The following is a 24,421-nucleotide window of genomic DNA, read 5'->3' as shown; positions in this document are numbered from 1 at the left end:
GTGATTATTAGATTTTTATCTCCCTTTACATACTGAATTATCTGTACAGTATCCTCATATATCTGTACAATATCCTAATATACTGTACTTTATGTATATCCTCATCTTCTGATTGCGATACCAGGATGTATACTTTAACTATCATTGTCAGTGTTGATTTTCTATCAGATCTAATGAGAACCATCCTGTCAATGGACTGTTCACAGTAGCTAACTCTCTGCTCTACTTGTCCGCCTGCTTAACTGGGTTGTAATATGCTCACCTCCCATGCAAGCAGGTCCAGGTTCGATTACCAGCCGGGTTGGAAATTTTCTCCGCTTGGGGACTGGGTGCTGTGCTGTCCTCATCATCGCAAGTCGCCCAATGTGGTAATGACTGAAATAAGACTTGCACTTGGCGGCCAAACTTCCCCAGACGGGGCCTCCCGGCCTATGATGCCCCCCCCCCACTATATCTTGATTTAACCTGTGCATTTCCCATTTCAGACTTTTTAGCTTTACATGCTCCGACTCGTAGAATGTTGTCCCATCATTGGTTAGTCCTTGGCAGTCCTCTCCTAGAGATCCAAATGGGGGACTAGTCTCAAAGAGTGGTTGCTAGGTGTCTTGGGGACTCACAGGTGATGGTGGGCATTGTAATTGTGGAGAGAGCTGTTGACAATATGTCTGAATGGCATAATCACACCTGACTTCGTTGTCATTGTAGTTTCCCCTGGGATGTTACAACCATAATCAACAGATGGCTACATCAACCCCTGATGGATCCCTAGATCCAACATGGTGTGGCCACAAAGTGGACACCAACTGTGGAATGCCAACTTGGAATAATATATTGTAGTCCTCCTCCCAATCTATTGGTGGGAGGAACAGTTCAAGGAGTGTCCAGTAAGAGAGGGCATGAAGCAGCCCAGGGAGATTGCACCTATTGAAGGTTGTTCCTATGTAAAATTTGCTATAAATACTAATGGAAGCACTTTCAGAAATGGGCACTCATAATTATTAAGGATTTGAGCTTTAAAAGTACCCACAAATCTCCACCTTGCCAATGGATGTGGAAGAAATGTGGGCGTAGACAGGTGCTTCATTCATGTAGATGCAGAAGCGCTTAAAGATGGCTGTCACAAAGGTGATGGTTGCACTGTCAATGATGAAGACCTATGACAAAGCCATGGTGATTCCGACCACCGTCGTTTGCTGCTGCTTGAAGACATATAGAAAATAAATGTGTGACTACTGCAGTGAGCAACATGGCTTCCAGAAAGGTTCTAGTGAAATCAGTACAGAGATGTTCCCACTTTCTTTGGCCTACAACAGTGGTTTCCAGCCTGGAGGTAAATACTCCCTGAGGGCTAAAATGAAATTTTCTGAGGAATAAAAAGTGAATGATTCAACACTGTTTCAATCAAGAAGCTAAATTATTTTGAATAGATCATTACTATTATCACAATTTTGTAAGACTGATATTGATTATATGAGTTATCAATAATTACGTTTCCTCAATTAGCAGCATTAATGCTGTGGAGGTTACAGGTTTCTCACATAGTTCGCCCACTACACACATGTACTTTGTCCCATACATCGTTGATGATAAAAGTGAGACATATGCATAACGAATGTTAAATATCTCAAGAAAATGTCTTCTCCAAGTTATAGTAGTCATTGCAGTAGTCCAGAAATTGCTTCATTACTCGCTACGGAAGAGATAAACGAATTAAATTAAAACAATGCACAGCAGTAACTATATATATGGGTTACTATAGCGCTTTACACATAATTATTATGACTAATGTTTGTAACAGGTGTCTACCCTCACTCTTTCTTATCTGAGGAGTTGCGAGCAGGACTTGCTATGTACCACAAATTCTTCGTCATTCATTCTAGCAGCCCCCCTTTTAGTTAGATGTTGAAGTTGGTGATAATGTGGGGGAGGGGCAACAGATAGCAGAGAAGGGGGAGGGGGGGGGTTACTAGCTAATGTCTGATAGTACTTAGGGGTAACAGTCTAAGAAAGTTCGGGAACCACTGGCCTACAACCATTAGGAGAGAGTCCAGGGAGGTACTGGTTGATGCCTTCTGTATGCCTGACAGTACTGCACAAGATGTGTAATTTATTCATCCATTTTGGGCCAATAAAAATATTTACTAACAAGAATTTTCATCCTAGTAATTCCCCGATGCAAAATGCAGCATTGCAAGGATAGAATAACAACCCTGGATACTTCATTCTCAGATGTTAGGCGAGGGATGCTTTTGAAAACCAGCTGTTGATGCTGTTCAGCTATTCAGCAGTGACGTTCTGCTGTTGATGTTGCAGGTCATGCTTGTTGTGTGTAACACTGTACTTTGTCAGAACTTTATCTTGCATTGTTCCAATTGTTATGTTAAAGACTTAATAGGGAACTTCATTGAGGTTAGGATAGTGTGAGGATCTATGTGGCTATTTAATTCTAGATCAAGTTCCACAGCCAACTTACATAATGCCTCTTCATTTGAATGTTGTGATAGAAATAATAAATGGAATACTGAAACTTCAACACATGAATTATCATTATATTCACATTATCATATCTAAAATGATATTTACTGGCTTCTTTTAAATAGCAAAACTATAAATGTTAATAATTCAATCAATTATCACGAAATATCTCTAGACAAATTGTGTAATAATCCACCATTTATTATCACAATAATAATAATAATTCATCTATTTCTAGCATTATTGGCAGTAATTAAATTTTCTAAGGCCAATCAAGAATCCATCCAAGACAATTATACTAATGAATAGACGTTTATGTTTGAGACATGCCCCCCCCCCCCCCACACACACACACAAAATGACCACTGTGGTCATGTGTTTTCTGACAGTGTTTTTGTTGTGACTTTCTGTGACTCAGCGTCTCCAGTATATGGTGAGTAGTAACTGTTCTTTCCATAATACTAATACTATAAATGTAATTGCTGACTTAAAAATCAAGTGTTTATAATGTGTGTACTCTAATATCTACTAATTGTAATACACATACTTAAAGATGTAGGTGAGAATCTTAAACCATGAATCAGCATGTAGCATACTAACATCAAGTAGCATGTAAAGAAATAATGAAGAATAGAGTAATATGATTATCAGGGTATATACGACCTGGGACAACCGGGAGATTCAGGAAAAACCGGGGAATTTTTTTCCATTGGGAGAAAACCTGGAAAAACCAGGGAATTTTTTAGAATTCTGGGAATTTTTCATTGTTTTACTTCTCACTTAAATTTTTGTGATGTTGACTGGTAAGGACTGATACTCTAACAAAGGATATTACTGCATCAATGCTACTGCAGAATAATACTGCAGCAATAAAACATGAACAAGAGAAAAAAACGAAAGTAAAACTTAAATTGCAAAGGAAGTGTGCCATATACAACAACAAAACACAGTGTTTGTATAAGTGTATACCAACAGTAAAATGTGTCAAAGGCTTTAGAAAGACTATGCAATGCTCCAATGAGCATAACGTCACAACTGTTTACATTGGAGTTGTTTGATCAGTTACAAGTGGGCTCACGTGCATACGCAGTTGAGTAGCATATGAGTAGTACCTTCTCCCACTTCTGGCTACAGAAATGTGGCCGTTGGTTGTGTAAGCAGTAGCAGCAAGTGGCCAGATGCTACCTGGAAAAATTTTACTGGCACACCCAAGCTGCAGATTCACACATGCAAAGCAGGTCCAGAAAAAAGGGGGGGGGGGGGCAAATTCATATTCTTGAGAAAAGAAACCTTGTTTCACAAAGTCCCTATAGCATCCAGTGCAATTTGGTCTATCGATTATTCACATGACAATTTAGCCTATCGATTATTCACATGATTTTAAGCGCATCCCTGTTGCTTTTTGAACATATTCTCAACTGATTTTTGAATGAATCTAAGTTGATTTTTGAATGCATGCATAGTGTACTTGATGTTTCTGCCAGGAAAATCCTCATTGCATCTAGAAATAAACTTTCCTGCAGACAAAAGGGGATGGGGCTATACGAGCTGAGTGGAATAAAGATGAACGGATGAATGCCAATTGCTGTTTATCTATGTGATTGACTGGATTTGCAAATGGTCAGCATTGTTATAATTACTAGTGAAATCCATAGATTCAGACTACCAGAGTGGACACAAATGACTAACAGGAATAAAGATTGTGTAATATCTTCTCGGTGTATTCAAGAAAATGAAATTTACACTAGTAAGGGATGGTTGTACAGTTCCTGGCTAGAAGCTGCTTAAGTTCTATTCTGCGAGTAGCACGGAAAATGTGTTGTTCGAACATGTAATAATGCCTAACTGGAGAATAATTGCGGGATAACTAAAACGGTGATTCTGGTGGGGTTAGTGAAGTTAACTGGAGAATAAGTTTTGACAATGGCAGGAATAATTACAGAATTAGTGATGGAAAGATTGTTTGTTAGACCAAGGAAGGAGCAGAAATGGGGACATCACACAGATCATGGAAGAATATGACAATTCCAAATTTATATAAAATTTCATATTACTACTTTTTGATCTCATGCTTGAGAAACTGGAGTGTATGAGTGAAATCTGAAACTGTTTACTAACAAAAAGCTTTTTGCTTGTAGTAGGCCCAATAGACATATGGTAATGGTACTTTGTGAATATGTTCTGTCGTGTTATAAAAATGACGTTTCGTGCCAAAACAGTTTCGTTTATTTGGTGTGTGTTACAATTGCTGCAATATTAGAAAGGCCTATTTTGTTGGGTACTATTTGTATTAACATTTTTTTCAGTAATAGACAACGACATTTCGATTTTTCATGTAAGAGAACGTTTGATGAACTTTGAAGAGGTAATAGATTCTTTCGAACAAAGGAAAGCACGCCTTGTGAAGCTGTAGCAAGATTAGAGAGAAAAAAATGCTACGACCTAAGGATTGAAGAAATGTGTACTGTCTTGCTTGTCTTTTGTCTTTGCTGGTTTCATGTACCATATATTTAATTTTATGTTAACAAAACAGCAAGTTATTAGCTAATAGGCAATAAAGGGTGCAAATTTTCTACAGAGTTCTTGTTCTCCTGGTTACAAATAATCCCACCCAGTAGTAATTGCGAGTTTTTTTGAGGGGCAGGATGTCAAACTGGCCGACTGGGAGTAGGAGAGGCACCACAGGACATAATAATTTCCACTGTCCTGAATATAGTTTGATAGTATCCATTACAACATAAACACATTTGAGTTCAACAGAGCGAAATACAGTGACATGCAGTAGAAGAATGCTGTATGAAAAGGTGTGGCACTGCACTTCGGCACACTTTAAACCAAATAACTTGTCTTACATTTCCTCGAACATATGTGTTTTATGTATCAGACTCTTCAGAAAGATGAGTGCTACAAAATGAATAGATATTTGAAAAGCCGATTTTTGTAAATTTTTGATGTCTTATCTCAAACGCCGGGGGAGGGGAGGGGGGGGGGGGGGTATGGTTGGCGTTACTAACTTTACTAACTAGTATTGCACCAATTGGAAACGTCATAGTTCAGGGGCTGAAGTGCTGAGTAGTGGGGAGGTGGGTAGTCTCCACGTGACCCATGTTTACAATTAGTGATTTTGCTGTTTTCTCTTTGTTTAAAGCTCTCACATGAAATGGAAACAAAACGGACTTCTGTGGCTGGGAGCTATCAAATGAATTAAAATACATTCACATAATTATGGAATGGTAAAATATGTTATTAGTTTTAGATTTTATTTTATTCCCACCTTTCCGACAATCAAGCATTAATCACCTTGCAGAACAATGAGGTCGATCTTGTCGGTTAGCTAAAGAAATTTGGCTTCTATTAATCTTTACCATTGAGGCAGTCAATTTATTTGAAACAAAGTGTTTAATTGCACACTATTGGCTAGTTTCAACTGTTCGCTGCATTTCAAGTGCATGTTTTCATCCTCTAGCGTGTATGGCATTATGTCATAATAAAGAACCAAACATGAGATAATACAGTACTGGTACTCCAAGAGAATTTACATTGTGAAAACCACATCCAAAAGCTTAACATCAGGTTGAGGCTTATGGCCTACATCATTGGGAATCTGGAGATATGAATGTGCGCTATAAACCAAATTATGCATTTTATATGGTTCACGAAATTCTGATGCTCTTTGAGTATCCTCTGATGTCTTGTTTCTTTTACGACATAATGTAAGATCTTTTAATGTTTTACAAGTTTTAATGTTTTACATATGGGCTTCCTGCGTCCTCATAACTGCACAAGAGCAGTGACGCCTGTTATCTGGCGCTCTCTGGCAACTGCTGAAGCGAACCTATTGCTAACAAGTCGCGGGAAAATATTTGGTTCCTTTTACGCAAGATGAACTATGTGCAAGAATGTACAATGAATTTCTTAATCACAGAGCGTTTGACTCTCATTTAAGGAGGAAAGTATAATGTCACTTAACTCGCCCAGGAGAAAGTGTATTTGTAACCGGAAAATCCAGGAAAAAACCGCGATTTTCTTTTCCTTGTTCGCATATACACCCTGAATTATAAGGTGTGATCAAAAAGTTTCCCTGTGAATGCCCTACAGTTCAGAATTGGTGTGCCAATGAGGCAAAATCACCATGAAAACTGAGGCAATCATCCTGCTGATGCACCAGGTTGAAGATACCTGTTGGTAAAATACCATGTCCTGCATTGTGAATAAGTCCATAACTATCTGCTGCACATCCTTGTCTAATAGGAATTGTTGACCCTTCAGGGCCTTTTTAAAGGGGCCCGAGATACATGAGGAGAGGTCAGGACTATAGGGTGGGTGCTCGAGTGCCTCCCGTTTGAGTAAATTAATGGATGGCCTCCAGATCAGCTGGTGTCTTTTGTTGAATCATGACTAGCACAGAACTTGTGCACCATTCTACGATGGTTTTTGGCTGATGTGCTGCTCCATACACGTTCTTCATTTTCCTATGTAAGTCTACTGATGTTTATTCTTCAGCAGCCAAGAAAAGAATAACAGCATGTTCGTTCTGTTTGTAACAATTTGCTAATAACGTCGTCACAGTTCATGAGCCCACATTTTCCACATACATGCCATAAAGACATGAATGTCACACGAATCCCTTGCCTACACATTGGTGCTTAAATACTCGCATCGGAGTTGCACTGCACTGCATATGCCCTGCAGCAATGCCGTCAGACTGGAACCTTTTGATCTCTCCATATACCTTTCATTTTAAATGTCTCAAGGCTTGTACAAGTAAAGTATCAGTTAGTTTCATGAGCTTAGTATGAGACAGTAGTTGCTACTGATGCTATTATAAAATGTTTTTGTATCTTTATTTTACTAAAATTCTCTTTAATGTCTTGAAATATATTTGAAACTTCTATTTCAGTTGATGAAATGAACAGATCAACTAGTCTTTCTCGATTCATCATTGGATGAAGATAATTTCTTATTTATTTCAATTGAGAAAAATTTCTCTCACATTAAGTGACTTCGACACAAATGGTCAAGAAGTATTTGATTGTAAGTGGCACACAGGGTAATGAACTATTTCAGTTCAGTTTAACTATAAATTGGAAGACTTTTTGGGCAGTCTATCTAGCAGCAGCATCCACACTTGTATCGATTCCTTGTAGATGCCTATGATACCTTCTTATTTCTTGGAGCACTTGCTCCTTATCAAATTCATCGTAGATTTCTATGATATTCTCCTGTACTACAGACAGAGTACAGAGTGTCTTCAGAAACTTCAGGTATAAATTTTGTTTCAACAGTTTGAAAAAATTCAGGGATTTACTTCATAGCAGTGTATTGTTGTGATAGTTGTATAAATTGGTCTGTGCATTCAAACATTGATTGACAAACTTCTTTTAGAATTGATAATCCAGTGTCATGAGCTAGTTCACCCAGCATTGTTTTATTTACCCTTCTGATTCCTCCTTGGTCAATGTTAATGTGTATATCATTGCATTTTTTAGTGCTGGAAATAACAGCATTGTCTATAACTGTAATTCGTTGACTCATTTAACCTCATTCATGGTTTTTAATTTGGCGAGCCTTTATGCAAATTAATTTTTGGAGTCCGTTCATATTGTTGGGCTAAATTTTCTTCCTCCAGTATCGTGTACCAAATGTTGATGTAGGTCGATAAGGTCGATATAGCTGGAAGGAGCAAGACTGCTGCAGAACTATATCAAGGTTTCCTTTGGATAGATCTTGCATATCTTACAAAGTGCCCACAATTGTTTTTCACGTTTTCTCCTGTGACTTCAACTGAATTGTAATGAACACTCCAGTATCAGACAACTGTTTCAAACTTTTTCCCATCTATATGTATAGAAGGCGAGACGAATGAATATAAATTCTTCTCTACGGTCCCAAAACAGGTGCTAGAGGGGAACACACGAGAATGCATGCACTTCACAGAAATTTAATAGACAATTAGCACAGAGACTGAACAGAACTTTTGCTTTGACTATTCAGATTCTTTGTTGTACTCTTCCATGTATGCCTCATGCTGATAACCTTGATTCCTGAACAATGCAGTATGCAGCATATCTTTTTGATGTGCTGTTGATTATCTTTTGAAACATCCTTTAATTCATCTAAATGGATTTTCATGTCATAAAACAAACTACGTAATAGTTATGTATAACCATTCAAAAAGTAATTTTTCAAATGTAATGTGTTAGTTAAAAAAATTAATAAATCATTGGTAACCTCTTCACTGTACTTGTGTGCGTATTTTTCACCATACTTACAGTACACCTGTGTTTCATGTAGACTAATGGCGTCTAGCTTTACAATAATTTTAAATATCCTGAACACCCCTATACTGATAGTTGCCCTGGCCTGACAATAGTTAAGCCTCTTATTTACTGAACATATTTTGGCCATGTTTGGGATTTGATTAAAAAAATGTGTGGTCCTGGGGGCTTCCTACTCTTGCCGCCCTAAAGGTTTGGTGGCCCACCAGGACTAGAGGCCTGGGATGGGCCACCCCTTCTTGGTTCACCCGCCATTGCATTGATGTTGAATGCTTTGGAGAGATCCAGAAACATTGCAAAACAATGTATTCTGTCCGACTGGCAATTGCTGATTGTGTAAATTTACCCTTCCTGTAACCATGCTGTGATGATACAAGAAAAACTCAATTTCTGAAATAGCTGTGGGCTATGTCTAGTAATTGTGTGATTTTTTCTTCACTTACTAGCTTTATTGTGATGATTTGATATACCATCATCACCAGCTGATTTCTTGGGCTTTAGTTCCTTTATAGTTCCTGAGCTACAGTCCCTTTATAGTTTTCCTCAATTCATCTCCTGTGACTTGTTTCAAGAATGATTTTTTGATTATTTAGTTATTTTCTCTTTTGAATCATAAGCTTTGAATTTATTATACAAAAGCCATTTTGAATAGAAAATTAATGATGGAAATATGCATTTTCCAAGAAAATTAGTTGCAATGGGCAGGAGTGCAATGTATCACAAATAAAGAAGTGGTATATAATATGATCAATAAGATAGGATACAAACCTGTAAGAAATTAGAGATGCATGATGTAGGAGCTAATGATAAAAGTAAACAGTAAATAATAATAATAATAATAATAATAATAATAATTTTATTGTCATTCGGCCATTACAGCAATAGACAACGTCATATACATACTAAAATACAATTAATAGTTTGAAAGAAACAACAGGTTTCTTGTTAACATTATAGTATTATATTACAGTTGGTAAATTCTCTTATGTCATACAATGGATGGAGGACTAGCCAGTCATGAATTGTTTGTTTGAATAATTGTTCAGGTAATTCTTGAACAGATTGAGAAAGATTATTAAATAATTTGTACCCCATGATTTCGTAGCTGTTGAGTGACTTTGACAATCTGTGGTAGGGAATACAGAGGCACCTATTCCTTCTTGTATTGTGGCTGTGTACATTTTCTCTGGTTTTTGTTTCTGGTAATTTCTTCTTCGTATAAATTAGAACATAGTATATGTACAAGTTTATATGATTTTCTGTTCACAGAACAATGGTTTGCAATGTGCCTTATATGCAGAACCAGTAATTATCCTAATAGCTTTTTTTTTTTCAGTATTAATATGTCATGTACACAGCTAGAGTTCCCCCACAAAATAATTCCATATGTTATTATACTTTGAAAGAAGGAAAAGTAGGATGTTCTAACATATTTTTCAGGAACACAATCCATAAGTCGCCTTAACAGGTAAATAACTCTTGACGATTTACCACTAATATATTGTACATGTTGACCCCAAGATAATTTATCATCAATGTATACCCCCAAAAATTTGACATAACTTGGATCATCTGACAGAAGCTTCTCTCTAAGACTACAGACCATCTGCTGTGTTTTGTTTTCATTCAGGAAGAATCCATTTGCCTTGAACCAATAGGATGCTTGGTCAATTGTCTTTTCTGCACAAATTTTAAGGCTATTGAAATCCTCACTAGCATGAAGAAATGTTGTATCATCTGCATACAACACAGTGGTGGACTTGATAAATGACGGCAGATCATTTATCATTATCAGGAACAAAAAGGGGCCCAGCACAGATCCCTGCGGAACACCTACCTTGACTTGCTCTATACTCGACATTTCTCTCCCTACACAAACAACTTGCTTACGATTCTGAAGATATGATTTTATTAATTTAAGGCTGTTATGTCTAATGCCATAGAATTCCAGTTTTTCTAGGAGTGGCTTATGCTTTACACAGTCAAAAGCTTTGCTTCGATCACAAAATGTGAGTTGAGCATAGCCCTTATCCTCAAACACTTGATGTAAGTATTTGACTACAAAGTCTATAGCATTCACAGTAGACAACTTTTTCCTAAAACCATACTGAGATTCACTGATTATTCCTAATTTTTCAAAATAGACAGATAGCTGTTGGTAAATTACACATTCCAGTATTTTAGAAAAAGCTGGGACTATGGAGATTGGTCTGTAACTGGAAGGTGAGTCCATATCTCCCTTTTTATATATTGGAATTACCCTAGCCACTTTGAGTTCTTCGGGAAAATATCCTTCAGATATGCATTTATTTATACAGAATGTTAAGGGGTACACAATATAGTCTATTACTTTCTTTAGTAAATTACAGGATATGTCATATATATCTACACTGTCTGAAGATTTCATCCGTTTTACAATGCTTAGGACGTGACTAGGTGAGACCTCGGAGAACATAAACGTACCTGTGTCTGTTGGTGTTCTGCAAACATTTTTAGAAAGTAACTCTGATGAACTGATATCAGGTTTGATTATAGTATTTCCTACATTTTCAACAGATTTAATAAAGAAATCATTAAATTTTTGGGGACTTATATTAATTTTTTTGCTTCTCACATCTTTAGCAACACCATTTATTAATTTCCATGCAGCTTTGCACTTATTAGTGGAATTATCAATGGTATTGAAATTATGTGCTTTTTTGGCTTCCACGATGGCTTTTTTATACTCATTCCTGCATTTTATATAGGCTAATCTGGCATGTTCTGTTTTCTGATTGCTACATATATTGTGCAACACCATAACTTGGTTTTTCATATTTGATAATTGTTTAGTGAACCATGAATTTTGTCTGTTTGTAGCCCTGTTTGTAAAGCCTTTGTCAGTTAATTTGCATTTCTTTATGGGGATGTTGTCATTAAATTGTGTCAGAAATGTTTTTAAAAATCTCTCAAATAATAGTTTCCCTGACAAATCAGCACTAAGACTATAACTTGTGTCACCATGACATTGGTTGAACCAGTCTCTCTCAGCAAGGGTCTTACAGAGCTGAACAATTTTGTCACCTCTCATTTTTATGTCCCTGTAGTCTTGGCACATTGCAGATTAAAAAGTATATGAAAAATTGAGGAATGGTTGTATTTGCTGTTCATGATATGAAGACAAATGAAAGGAATGTTAATCTACATATCATACTTATGATTAAATACAAATGATGCATTGAAAGTAAATTAACCTTCTTAACCTTCACATAAGACTAAGAATCTCCCTTAAGTATTTCTCAGTTTCAGGAACAATCACTTTTGTTATTCATGGTCCATTGATCCAATATGCAAGAGAATTGCATGGATATTGAGCAAGTCATAATCATACATCAGAACAGTGCTTATAGATGCTAAACAAATTTTAATATTATATAGGAATAAAACCTGCTAATAATTGCAAGCTTAGGCATTTCTTACAGTGAAAAGAGGTATAAAACAAATCAAATAATAACTCAACAACTAGTCTACATTATCAGCTCAAAATTTTATTGAATTGAAATCCACTGTTTTGAAATGAAGAATAAATAATTCAGATGAGTAATATAAGTTGCCAGGTACTTTATTGCCAACTTTATTGCTGCAATTTCCAAAGTAGAAAATCTAAAATCTAGTTTGACCTACCAAAATTTGCAGACAGAATGTCGTCATCACTTTGTATTTTCTTGTATCTCTGATAAGAGGATTCATAGCAGACTGCTTGCGCAATGAGGTAACATGTGGACACGAGAACACCCATGCATAAATGCATTCTTTCCACAAATGCATGCCCTTTTATTCCCGCGCATCTGCAACTGTGCATGACCAAAAAGGTATCATCTGGACACACCTTTATAGGGACAGGATCTTGATAAGCCTGACTTAACAGGGCATGCTGGAATTACAGATGGATCAGCCATTCCGAATATGTGCTCTACTGCTCCATCAATGAATAGCATAATTTTAACAACATTAAGACTTTCATATGAATAGCTGAAATCTTCATCATGAGGATGGTAAGAGTGGTCTCTTACTGGAAAGGAAAGGGTGATGAACTGAAATCTTCCCTGTGCCACAACCACATAGCATGGTTTTTATTTTGGTCTCCACAAGAGTCAGAGAACAAGTGAAGGTGCTTAATAATGTTGGCCGACATTATCTGTTTGGAAGTCAATAAATTTCGTGTATAATTCTGTCTTGGAGCCTTCCATTATTTTAGTTGTGCTTCTCAAAACTGGAAATAGAATTACATATTCAAGTGAATTTAATGTTGTAAATTATTGTGTTCACCATGATTATTAAACCTTGATTTTAAAGCAATACTCACCTGCAGCCGTAACATAATTTCCAATTTATGTACGCTTCATTTTCCACTCTTACTCATTTTATGGCTGTATGTTTCAGAAACTGCACTCCGTCTTTCTTTTTTCAGTATTTCCTGACATTTGTCACTGGTGTTGTCACTATCTGACATTTTACCACCAGTAACAATAGAAATCAGTTAATCCAAAGAGTAAGAGGCAATTTCAACTATTCTCTCTGTTTAAAACAGTGCTGAAAATTTAAAATTTTAAAAATTCCAGTATCTTTTTGCTGTGTTGAGTTTTCTCTCAGTTTAGTTGAGACAATGGCTGCATAACAACACACAAAATGTCAACTCAATTTTTACTAAATTGCTTAAGGGTGTGGTAGAATGATTCTGTGAAAATGCTATGGCCGATTTTCTTCTGTACCCTTATCCAAATGAGATTTTATTCCATCTGTAATGACCTTGATATTGAAAGTTTATATGCAAAGATTCCTTCTTCCCCTATCTCTAAAGACCCTGCTGTTGACAGATTGTTAAACTGCAATTTTTCCCGCTCCCTTCATTCATTTCTATCACAGGCATTTACTGATATGACAAATGCTGTCCAATGTTGAGTTACTTTGCTTGGATATTAGTTCCTTGCTAACCTGAGTTATCACTGATGCAGCTGTTCTTAAGTTACTTTGGCTAGAAATATACACTTAAAAATGTGTAAAATAAATATTTTTTTCTTGGCAGCTAAATGACGTAACTAATAAGAGCTGAATTTATCATTTTTCCTCAAGGATGAGGATTTTAGATCACAATATTCATATCAGTAATACTATTGAAAGTAGCTTAATTACAAAGGTATGTTTTGAAGTCCCTTATTAAAAAAAATGTTCTCATTGTTACATCTTCCATAACTGCTATGTAATAATGTTTACAGACTAACAAGTATTGACTAAAATTATGGTGAATTATTTCTTTCAGGCCATTAAAACCTCACTTGGATGCACATGAACTTTATTTCCTAAGATCAAGAAGGCATAAAACCAGAACTTACATCTGTTGTCCAAAAGGTGTATGCAGCTATGATAAAATGTGAATGGTCCTGTAAAGATTACATGTACTTTTTTGTATTGATCAAAACACATAAATAAAGATGACTGTATTCTAATTTTACTATTTATTTGTCACCTGTATCGAAATTCTTAGATGGCTTTGTGTACGGCAGTTGTCATACCAGTTTCCTTTGCATTTAACAGCTAAAACTTTCATTTGATACATGCAATTAATAACATGTTGATATCATTATAATTGTGATTCTTGAAGTTTTCCTAGCGTACTGAATGTTTGATGAGGTTTCAGGATTGCAGCCGCATCAAGCTGACTTCATGCCACAGGAGCTGGAACATCCAGAATCGGCGTTCAGAGATAATGGTTACGCTCCACAACAGATTAGAACAGCACTAAGAAGGACTAAATGTGACTACCCACAACATCAAGAAGATAAGGAGCTGTTCAGGTCCATGGCGTTCCTTCCATATGTCAGCAATCTTTCATCTAAAGTAGGCAGGATCCTAAGGAAACATCAAGTTAAAGTAATCTTTCAGCCACCAGCGAAGATTAGTGCCCTTCTTGATTCGGTAAAAGACGATCTGGGTCTGTGGAAGGCCTGGATCTACAAAATTCCTTGCCAGTGTGGCAATGCTTACATCGGCCAGATGGCACGTGCAGTACATGAAAGGTATGTTGAACATGAGTGCCACACTCACCTTTCGTGGCCCAGTAAGTCGGCTTTGGCTAAGGATTGTATTACCACAGAACGTGCTATGGATTTTTCTGCCATGAAAGTCTTGGCCCCAGCAAAAACTTTTTGGGATTCAGTAATTAAAGAATCTGTAGAGATATGCCTAGCACAAACTCTTATAAATCTTGAGGGCGGTTTTCAACTGGACAAAGCTTGGGACACGGTAATCTCTGTAATTTCTTCTGAGAGAAGACAGTCTGTTCATAATGACACATCTGGCGATATCTGATGTCTGTTTTTAGCGATGTGTGTGTGCATTCAGATAGAGGGCAAACATGTATTTTTCACCTTTAGGCAAGCACCTGCACTCAACAGATTAAACAGTATTTCCAGAGGGTGCGGATTTCGTTAGAAGATACTCCTGTGATGGCTGCCAACGCGCATGCATTTTCGTGCCAATTTTTTGCTGTAAAGCTGACGCTGGGAACTTGCAGACACTTATCTGAAGATGGCTGGATGATTGCCAGGTGAAATATTGTGGCAAGAAGTCAACGTGATCCGGCTGCAATCCTTATACCTCATTGAACATCATTATAATTCTTTGTTACACAAGAAGTCTGCGTAGAATTTCAGTAGGTTTATCCACATTTATACTCTCTCTCTTCGTGAACTCAAATTTCAGCATATTATCAGTCATCTAGTAAGATATGTGTGGGAGGAAGCAATATGTTGCTCAACTCTTCTTGGCTTCACGATGCACAATTATTCCTATGCATTGGATGAGCATCTCATGACTCAAAATGACACCATGAGGAAACACACAGCTTTTTACAATCTCTGTAGCCTCTACTAATCCCACCTGGTAAATGACAGACTGAGCAGCAATCATTAAAAAACAAACATAGGTTTTGTAAGCCATCTCCTTTTTGAATATTTGCTCAGTTTCATCCAGTGAGCCACAAGGTAGCATATGCCATTCTTGTAAGTAATTTCAGGTACTATTTCTGTCTTAAAGTTCCGCAGATGCATAATTCTACATATTGAATAAAATAGCTTTTATACGTGACAAAATGCAATGGCAAATAGTAGTGTTGGTGGTGTCCTGTCAGTCACATTTGACAAGGTTCTACGTGTACTCGCAAAACAGCAAGGATGTGGTGATCAAGAAAGAACTATAGTTGACTGGTGGCAGGCTCCCATTGCTGAAGATGCAGGGCATTTCATGAAAGACACCCAGGAGGGGTCACGGGTCACATGGCACAGCCAATGGCTGCCGCCACTGCATCTGCAGCTGCGCCTGACACTCGGACACTTATCTGTCAGTAGTCAGCTGCTCATGCGCTTCCCCTGATTTCTTCACTAATCTGCACATCGTTGAAGCATTTGGAACATGCACATTGAGAAATTTCCGTATGAATTCAAGCCAACACTCGACATATGATCCTGCTTATGCATAGTTCAACACAAGAAATACTCCTTCATTCTTTGTGTATACCATACCAAATGGAAACTTGATCGGAAACACAAAACAAAACACTTGAACACTCAGTTGCTCAGTATAGGAGACACGTGCATAGTGTTTCTGTCTGGAGACCAGGGCCAGTGATACACTGACAGGGAAAGACTCAGCACAGTTGAAATAATGGCATCCAGCAACAATATTTGAAGTAATTAAACTTGACAAAAAAAAAAACAACAACAACAACTTCAAAAGAAAGCGCCAGTACAGTCAGTTGCATAGTGTAGGGAGAACGTGCAAAATATAGGTGTCCAAGAACTACGCATAGTGACAACCGGCAGATGCAGCATCAGGTGGCAAACATGCCGCATGACCCGTGCACTCCTCCCTGGTGTCTTTTGTGAGACACACTGTACAGATGTAAAAATGTTTTAATAGAACTGGGTGATGGAAATGACTTTCTTGTTACTGGTGAGTCTGTATTGAAAAATGTAGTAGTTTCAAACTATGAGGGTGTCTTTCAATAAGTAATGTCCCACATTTATTTTCTCAGAACATATTTATTGTTAAGAGTCAGAATTTGGTGAAAATATACATCAACATGTCTTGTCCATGTCCTATTTTCCTACATAGTCTGCATCATGTTCTATGGCCATATGCCATTGCCTGCCGGTAAAAGCTCTTGTCCTGTAGGCGTAGCCATGTTTTCACTGCATGACTGACACACTCGTCATCTTCAACGTGTGTTCCCTGTAGAGAATCCTTAAGTGGCCCAAAGAGATGTAAGTCCAAGGGTGCCAGATCTGGACTGTAGGATGGATGAGGCAATGATGTCCAACCCAATTTGGCGATATGTTCCCGGGTTCTCAGACTTCTGTATGGGCGTGCGTTAATATATTGGAGTAGGATTTCTGCTGGATTCATGTCCAATTGAATATGTCAGAAATGGTTCTTGAGTTTATTCAGTCTTCTTGTATGCATCTGAATTGATGGTTGACCCTCCTGGCATCACATCCACAAGAATGACGCCATCACAATCACAGAAGACTGTCACTGTGACTTTTCCGGCAGAGGGGGGTGTCTTGAATTTCTTCTCTTGTGGTGAATGAGGATGATGCCACTCCATGGACTGCCTTTTTGTTTCTGGCACAAAGTGGTGCACCCAGCTTTCGTCCCCCATAACGATCCGTGACAGAAAAGCCTCTCCGTCTGTCTCAAAACGCTCCAACATTTCAGATGAAATGGTTCTTGAATCTTGTGGTCTGCTGTGAGCATTTGTGGGACCCATTGTGAGTACTTCTTTGAATATCCGAGTCTCAATGATTGCAGATGCTCTTCCAATGCTGACTAACAACTGTAGAGCCAATTGTTAGAGTTGTGATGCACCAGTCGGCATGAATAATGGCATCCGCATGATTTAGCATGTCCGGAGCAGTGGCTGTGACAGGATGTCCTGAGTGTGGCTGATTATGGAGCTCTGTTTCTGCATTTCCTGAGGCTGTAACTTTCTTTACCCTTTGACCAACTGTACTCCAATCAACTGCAGCATTGCCATACACAGTACACAAACATTTTTGGATGTTTACCATGGTTTCTTTTTCTGCACACAAGTATTCAATAACAGCCTGCTGCTTGTAATGAGAGTCGCATGTAGATGTCATTTTGATGCTGTACTATGGCTCTGCCATCTGCCACAATGGTTCGTAATTTCACCAGTGGACAGAACAAACATCAAATGTGAAGCACCAACAAGGACATTTGTCTGTGTATATTAATGGCTTAAAAAATGTGGGGCATTACTTACTGAACAACCATTTTGTTCGCCTGAGCATCTGATGTGAGCAAGTCATCAAACATTTGAAAAATATCTTTAATGCAAAACAGTCCAATCTCATAAAACAGTAATGGCCTTGAGACAAATTTTCGTGAAGCAAGAAATCGTAAATGAAACCATTCAAGAAAAGTATGCATACAAGCTCAAGACTGGTAATCAGTGGAATTTTGCACAGAAGATCAGTGAGCAGTACTTACGCAAACAAAATAAACTATGATATTAGGGAACACTGCAATGATTGAGAAATGTCTGGAAAGGGTGAATGTGCACTTAAAAAGACTAGGTACGACTTATAGCAAAATACAAGAGTTGGAACTTAATTAGTAGCAACTATTTATTCACAACCCATACAAAAGAGTTACATGTTTGCACCTATTACTGTCCTTCAAAGTAGTCACCAGTGTTGTGTAGAACCTGTTGCCAGCGATGTGGAAGGCATAGTATACCGTTAGCAGAGCCTGTTCTGTTGATGGTGCGAAAGGAGCGGTCTACTGCCTGTCGAATCTCTGGAACAATTACGAAGCAAATGCCACAAAGTGGTCCCTTCATCTTTGGAATCAAATCAAAGTCATAAGGACTTAAGTCCGGGGAGTATGGTGGATGGTACAGTACTTCCCAGTCCCATCGACTGAACAGAGCAGCCACAGCTTGTGCTGTATGCGGCCGTGCATTGTCGTGCAAAACGATAGGTGAGTTGTCCAGAAAGTGTCGCCGCTTCTTTCTTTCTTACTTTTTTTTTTAGCATCACCTGCGACCAGCTTTGCGATTGGGGGAAGCGACAATTCACAAATGTCTTCCGAAAATAAAATACATTAATACAATGCATTTAAACTCATTCACAGTGACAACAAAACAGAGAAGAGGAAAAGCTAAATGTAATAACAAAAAGTGATAGTTGTTCACCAAAATATTCGGTGTCATATGACATATATGACAAAAAGTGATAGTTGTTCACCAAAACATTCGGTGTCTAACAAATAAAGTGCAACAGCTAGTGGTTGAGCTGGAGGTTGTAGATTGCTCTGTTGTTTATATCACAGAATATTTGTGCAAAGAATCAGAAATTAATAATTTAATCTTAAAGTCTGAAAATTTAGCATGTGCACACAGTAGATCATCCAAGCAGTGTGAAGTGTGTTGCATTTAAGTGAAACAGACTCATCCATTTAATGTCTGAAGTCATCTAAGTGCAATCAGTGAAAAGAAGCATTTTCTTTTGGTGGCACTACAACTAAGGGACCATTGTAAGTGTAGAAAATTGGCAATTTAATGTTTATACTAAATCAAGTGCTTGATGTGACATATAGGGAAACATCCTAACATCTGGAGACATAAATATAAATTCACTCAATCTTGATGCTACCTCTAACTTAAGCATGACTCTTTAAGTTTCAGTTTACTGTCAGTGGTTAACAGTGCAACAAGAGTAACAAACCAGTCAGTGACAGCTGTTGATCATATGTTAATAGTTTTGGACAAAGAAAACTTTAGAGTGGGTGTAGTAGATTAAGAATTATCTGATCATTCAGTCAAATAGTAAATACAAAATTGGCTGCAATAAAAACAAGGAAAATATATGTCTGTAGACTCATACCTTTTTGGTTTTGAACAAATAGCACATCAAACACGGGAAGTAATAGACACAGAGGTAGATGCAAATGAAAAATTCAAAAATTTAATGACATTTCAAACTGAAATTTGAAGAGACTTTTCCTGTAATATTATGTCTATTATCGACAGTAGGAAAAAGCAAATGGTTGACAAAAGGTATAAAAAAAGGATTCCAAACACTGAAGTACCTCAGTTCCATTACAACAGTCATTCTAATACACCTTTACGACACTTTTATAAACAGTACAGCAAACACACACGGAAGTACTGCTTACAGCAAAGAGATATTATAATTCTTAAATGATACTGCTGAAAATGAAAGCAAAGCAGTACAGAAGATAAGCAGGAAACAGATACCAGAAAGATGAATCAATCACACATAAAATCAAAGGGAAAGGCACTCGCCAAAAGATTTGGCAAACTATATAATTTTCTGCTTCAGCAATGTAGGAACAAAATTACACAGGAAAAGTTTCAAACAGCTGCTTATGTCAAAAAGCTAAATAAATGTGTACCACATTCAATGCTTCTACTTCCCACAACAAAGGAGGAAGTCTTGCAAGACACTTTGCAAACTAAAAAAATAAGATTTCAGCAGATTTGTACGAAATACCAATTAGTCTGATAAAGGACTGTTTAGAGAACCTAACACCACCATTAGTGGACATTATAAATCAATCATCCTAACAGAGTTGCTTTCTTGGCTACTTAAAATATGCTAAATTACAGCCTCTCTTCACTACTCTCAGGCACTGCAAAAATAATACAAACTGTTGTGAAAGACAGACTTATACAACCTTGTTTCCAATGATCAGTTTGGTTTCTGATCAGGGAAAGACACTGAAATGGCAAATGTCTATCTTACAAAACATGTCCCAGGAGCATTGGATGAAGGTAATTGTACAACAGGTATATTCCGTGATCTAACTGAAGCATTCGACACTGTCGACCACAAAATATTATTATACAAACTAGATGATGTGAGAAAAAGGGGGGGGGGGGGGGGGGGTGATGAAAAGGTGGTACCAGTCAGATCTAGAAAACAGTGTGCAGTGACTGAAATGTATCCAGTAGCTCTAAATATATTGAAAAATATACTTCTGACACTAAATATATTAACAGTATAGTGTGCTAGGTCTAGAATTGTTATTAATGAGCAAATAATATTTTTTGAACCAGAAGTAAGGTAGAAAAACAAGCACTCTGAAATTTTACATAAAAAAGAAACAGATTACAATAACCTGAAAATAAATAATGTCTTCATACAATACGTGGAAAGCAAAAAAGTTTTTTGGAATGCACGTTGACAGTCGATGAAAGTGGGAAGAGTTGTAAAGATACTTCCTGTTGGTAACAGAATTTCTACACCATCACATGTCCATTTGAATTCTTACACCATTGAGCAGTATTTACGGATCAGATCAGTATATTGTGTTTATATTCATTCTGTTATTACTTATGGCATAACTTTTTGGGGAGTGAATACGAAAAATATTCAAGCTATATTCAGACTATGAGAACACACGAAGCTTCAACCAGTCACTTTTATCAAAATAGTTATTTATTATTCCTTGAACTGATTTTTGAAGCTTTTCAGGGTAATTCCCATATTGTTTTCTGAAAGTTACATCTGAAGACGAGCCTGAAAAGGTTAGAAAACCTGTTCATGGAACAATAAATAACTATTTCAAAAAAAGTGACTGGTTGCAGTTTTATGTACGTACATTGAATAAATGGTCAAAGGTCCTAAAACATCCATAATGAATAAGCTTGACCTATATTCAGACTGTCTCAAACTTTTTATTGTGCTGGAAATCTTAATTGTCTGTTGTGGAATCTATTTTTCAAAATGTTACAAATATTAAAAAATCGACTACTGTGTTAAAAATTGTTTAGTACATAGTTACAAAACTAGAAACATCTATAAGTTGCATCAAGGCTGAAAAAATAAAGTTAAAACTCAGCCGAGTTTATTGCAAAATGGCATCAAATTATACAGGGTGCAGCAGCATTCATAGTAGGATATTAAAAACACACCATCAGGCAGTAACTAATATATTTATTATGTCTTATGTCAATTAGTATGCCATTTACTAATGTGTAAGTCATTGTCCATTGCATGGATTACTTTTTGAATATGACTCCTGTCAAATGATGCCCCCTCTGCACAACACATTCATCTAGGCGGCATTGGAAGTTTTCCATAACTTGGCATGACGTATTCCCTGGGACATTGCTGACAGCAGTTCTAATGCAATCCTTCAACTCAGGAATGGTGGCCAGAATTTGCATGAATTTCTTGCGACAGACATTTCATGGTAGAGTAATTTCCCGTTTTGGTGACATTTCCTGGCTGCCTCACTCACCTGACCTTTCATGTGCAGACTTTTTCCTTTGGAGCTACCTGAAGCAAGAAGTGTTCCAAACACGTTGTGCCACCATTCCTGAGTTGAAGAATTGCATCAGAACTGCTGTCAGCAATGTCCCAGAGAATACATTATGCTGAGTTATGGAAAGCTTCCAATGCTGCCTAGATGAATGTGTTGTGCAGAGGGGGCATCATTTGACAGGAGTCATATTCAAAAAGTAATCCATGTAATGAAAATGACTTACACATTAGTAAATGGCATACTAATTGACATAAGAGGTAATACATAAATTACAGTTACTGCCTGATGGTGTGTTTTTAATATCCCACTATGAATGCCGCTGCACCCCGTATAATAAATTACCAGAACATACAGGGGACATAGATACTATCTATTCCTTCAAAAGAAAACAAAAAGATTATTTACAAAATAAAAGTTTTATATAATATATAATAATTAGCCCATACAAAAAATTATAAAGCTAATAATAATTAGCTAATACTAAAAATACATGAAATTAGATTAAAAGAGAATTTGTTGTCATTTATTGTGTAAGAAATTAGTTTTAACCTGTGAAGTTACTCACTGTTTTTAATGTCAAAATCCATACAATGTAAACTGTTTCATTTATTAATATAGAAATCAATAAATCACAATGTGAATCACAAAGTTATTTTAGTCAAAGTACTGAACTAATACATTATAATTTGTCATTACAATTTGATCATTGATGGTGGTATTTAACAATAATAGGACTTTTTCATATTCATACATGCTACATAACTTTTGTGTTGAGTCAGCTGGCCACTTCTACATTGAATGTCGTCAATTCTTGGAGACCTTCTTGCATTTCACTACAATTTTCTGGTATTGCCACTTCATTGTCTATAAAAATATTGTATACAAATAGCCCATATAAAGAAGCTGACTTCCACAAATCATATATATGTTGTGAGTGCTTCCTTGAAGTACGCCAACAGCTATTTACACAGTTATGATTTCTCCCCACTGGGAATCTCGCAGTGAGTCCTGTTGTAAAGTCTTCAGTCTAGTCACACAGCTTGTCATACATTCCATTAGCTGTTATTTTATTCACTATGAGATAAAGTAAAAGCATATTAAAAGTATTCTGGAAGTCAAGGAACATGGCATCATCCTGGGCACTACCATCTGCAGTCTTCTGGATCTCTCATATGTGCAGAACACCTTGGATTTCACTGCTTGTGGAGTTCTTATGGATTACTGTAGAGGAGATTGGTGATCTACAAAATGCTATCCAACAAAATATTCTGAAGAGGATAACAAATTAAGAATTTGCGAAGCAGTAAAGTCCTTAAAGGAAAATGACTGATAGTGTGATTACAATGTGAGACTACGGTGTCAAGTGAATTATGTTAAATATTATGTGCTACCTCAATTTTGAAGTCGGTAGTGTAGATCATTGGGGGGGGGGGGGGGGGGGGCAAAGGACAAAAAAATTCTGGGATAATATTGACTGGTAGTGTAAACAAAAGAAAGTCAAGTTGGGAATAAAAAGGTTCTGGCAGTGTGCCACCCAGGAAGTACATTTCATAGACAAATGCTAACAACACTTAGGTGCAGCTTTCATTTCATGAAAGTACCACACAAATATTTATTTATTTATTATTATTTTGTTACTGGGAATTTACATGATTAGCATTTATGCATGGGAAGTGTATGGAACTGATGTTTATAATGATGTACAGACTCTAAATGACCATCACATGTATCATTGTGGTAGTGATTCAGTTTTTGAATGTGTTAGACATGCCAGCAATACTTTAGCAATTGAATTTGCAATCTGTGTGGGATAATAAAGGAATAAAGCACAGATTTACATGTAGTTACAATGATGTAGAGGGATATTACTAGGATATCATACAGGAGCTTCTGCAAGACATTAAAAATATTTACTCTCACATGTCCATAACATAATCACTTATGAGGCTTAGAAAATAACGGGTATGATTATCTGTTTCTCCAGATTTTATCACTTGACATTTGCCTCTGTGAAACACTGTTGTGATTTTTAATACTAACTTTATTTAACACTGTATTACTAATCTTGAAAGGCAACTGCACATAAATTACTCAACAGTGAGGGCTGCAACAATCAGTGTCTTATGTGTGTTCTTTTCTTCCCAATGAATACTCTGCAGAAGATACTTTATATACCATGGAGCACAAAAAAAAGTAAACATGATAGTTTCATCAGTCTTCCAAGTGACAGTGATATTTTGAGTTCCATTTATCTCTTGTATTCTGACACTATCACTGCTTGCTTCCTCATCACAGGTAGGGCATCCTAGTAGTGG

The 24,421-nt window shown here is 37.0% G+C and overlaps 1 protein-coding gene across 1 annotated transcript in view; it reads left to right on the top strand.

Moving 5' to 3' along the window:
- The window catches only part of LOC124594449, a 39,448-nt gene extending 25,281 nt beyond the window's left edge, over nt 1-14,167 (top strand). Inside the window, exon 3 of the mRNA XM_047132825.1 lies at nt 14,053-14,167. Within this exon, the coding sequence (XP_046988781.1) occupies nt 14,053-14,167 (115 nt within the window). The remainder of the gene's footprint in view (nt 1-14,052) is intronic.
- Nucleotides 14,168-24,421: the final 10,254 nt, after the last annotated feature.

Source organism: Schistocerca americana, chromosome 2 (genome assembly GCF_021461395.2).
Source record: "Schistocerca americana isolate TAMUIC-IGC-003095 chromosome 2, iqSchAmer2.1, whole genome shotgun sequence".
NCBI classification, from domain to species: domain Eukaryota; kingdom Metazoa; phylum Arthropoda; class Insecta; order Orthoptera; family Acrididae; genus Schistocerca; species Schistocerca americana.
Note: the sequence above shows the minus strand (reverse complement) of the source record. Positions and strands in the feature narration are given on the sequence as shown.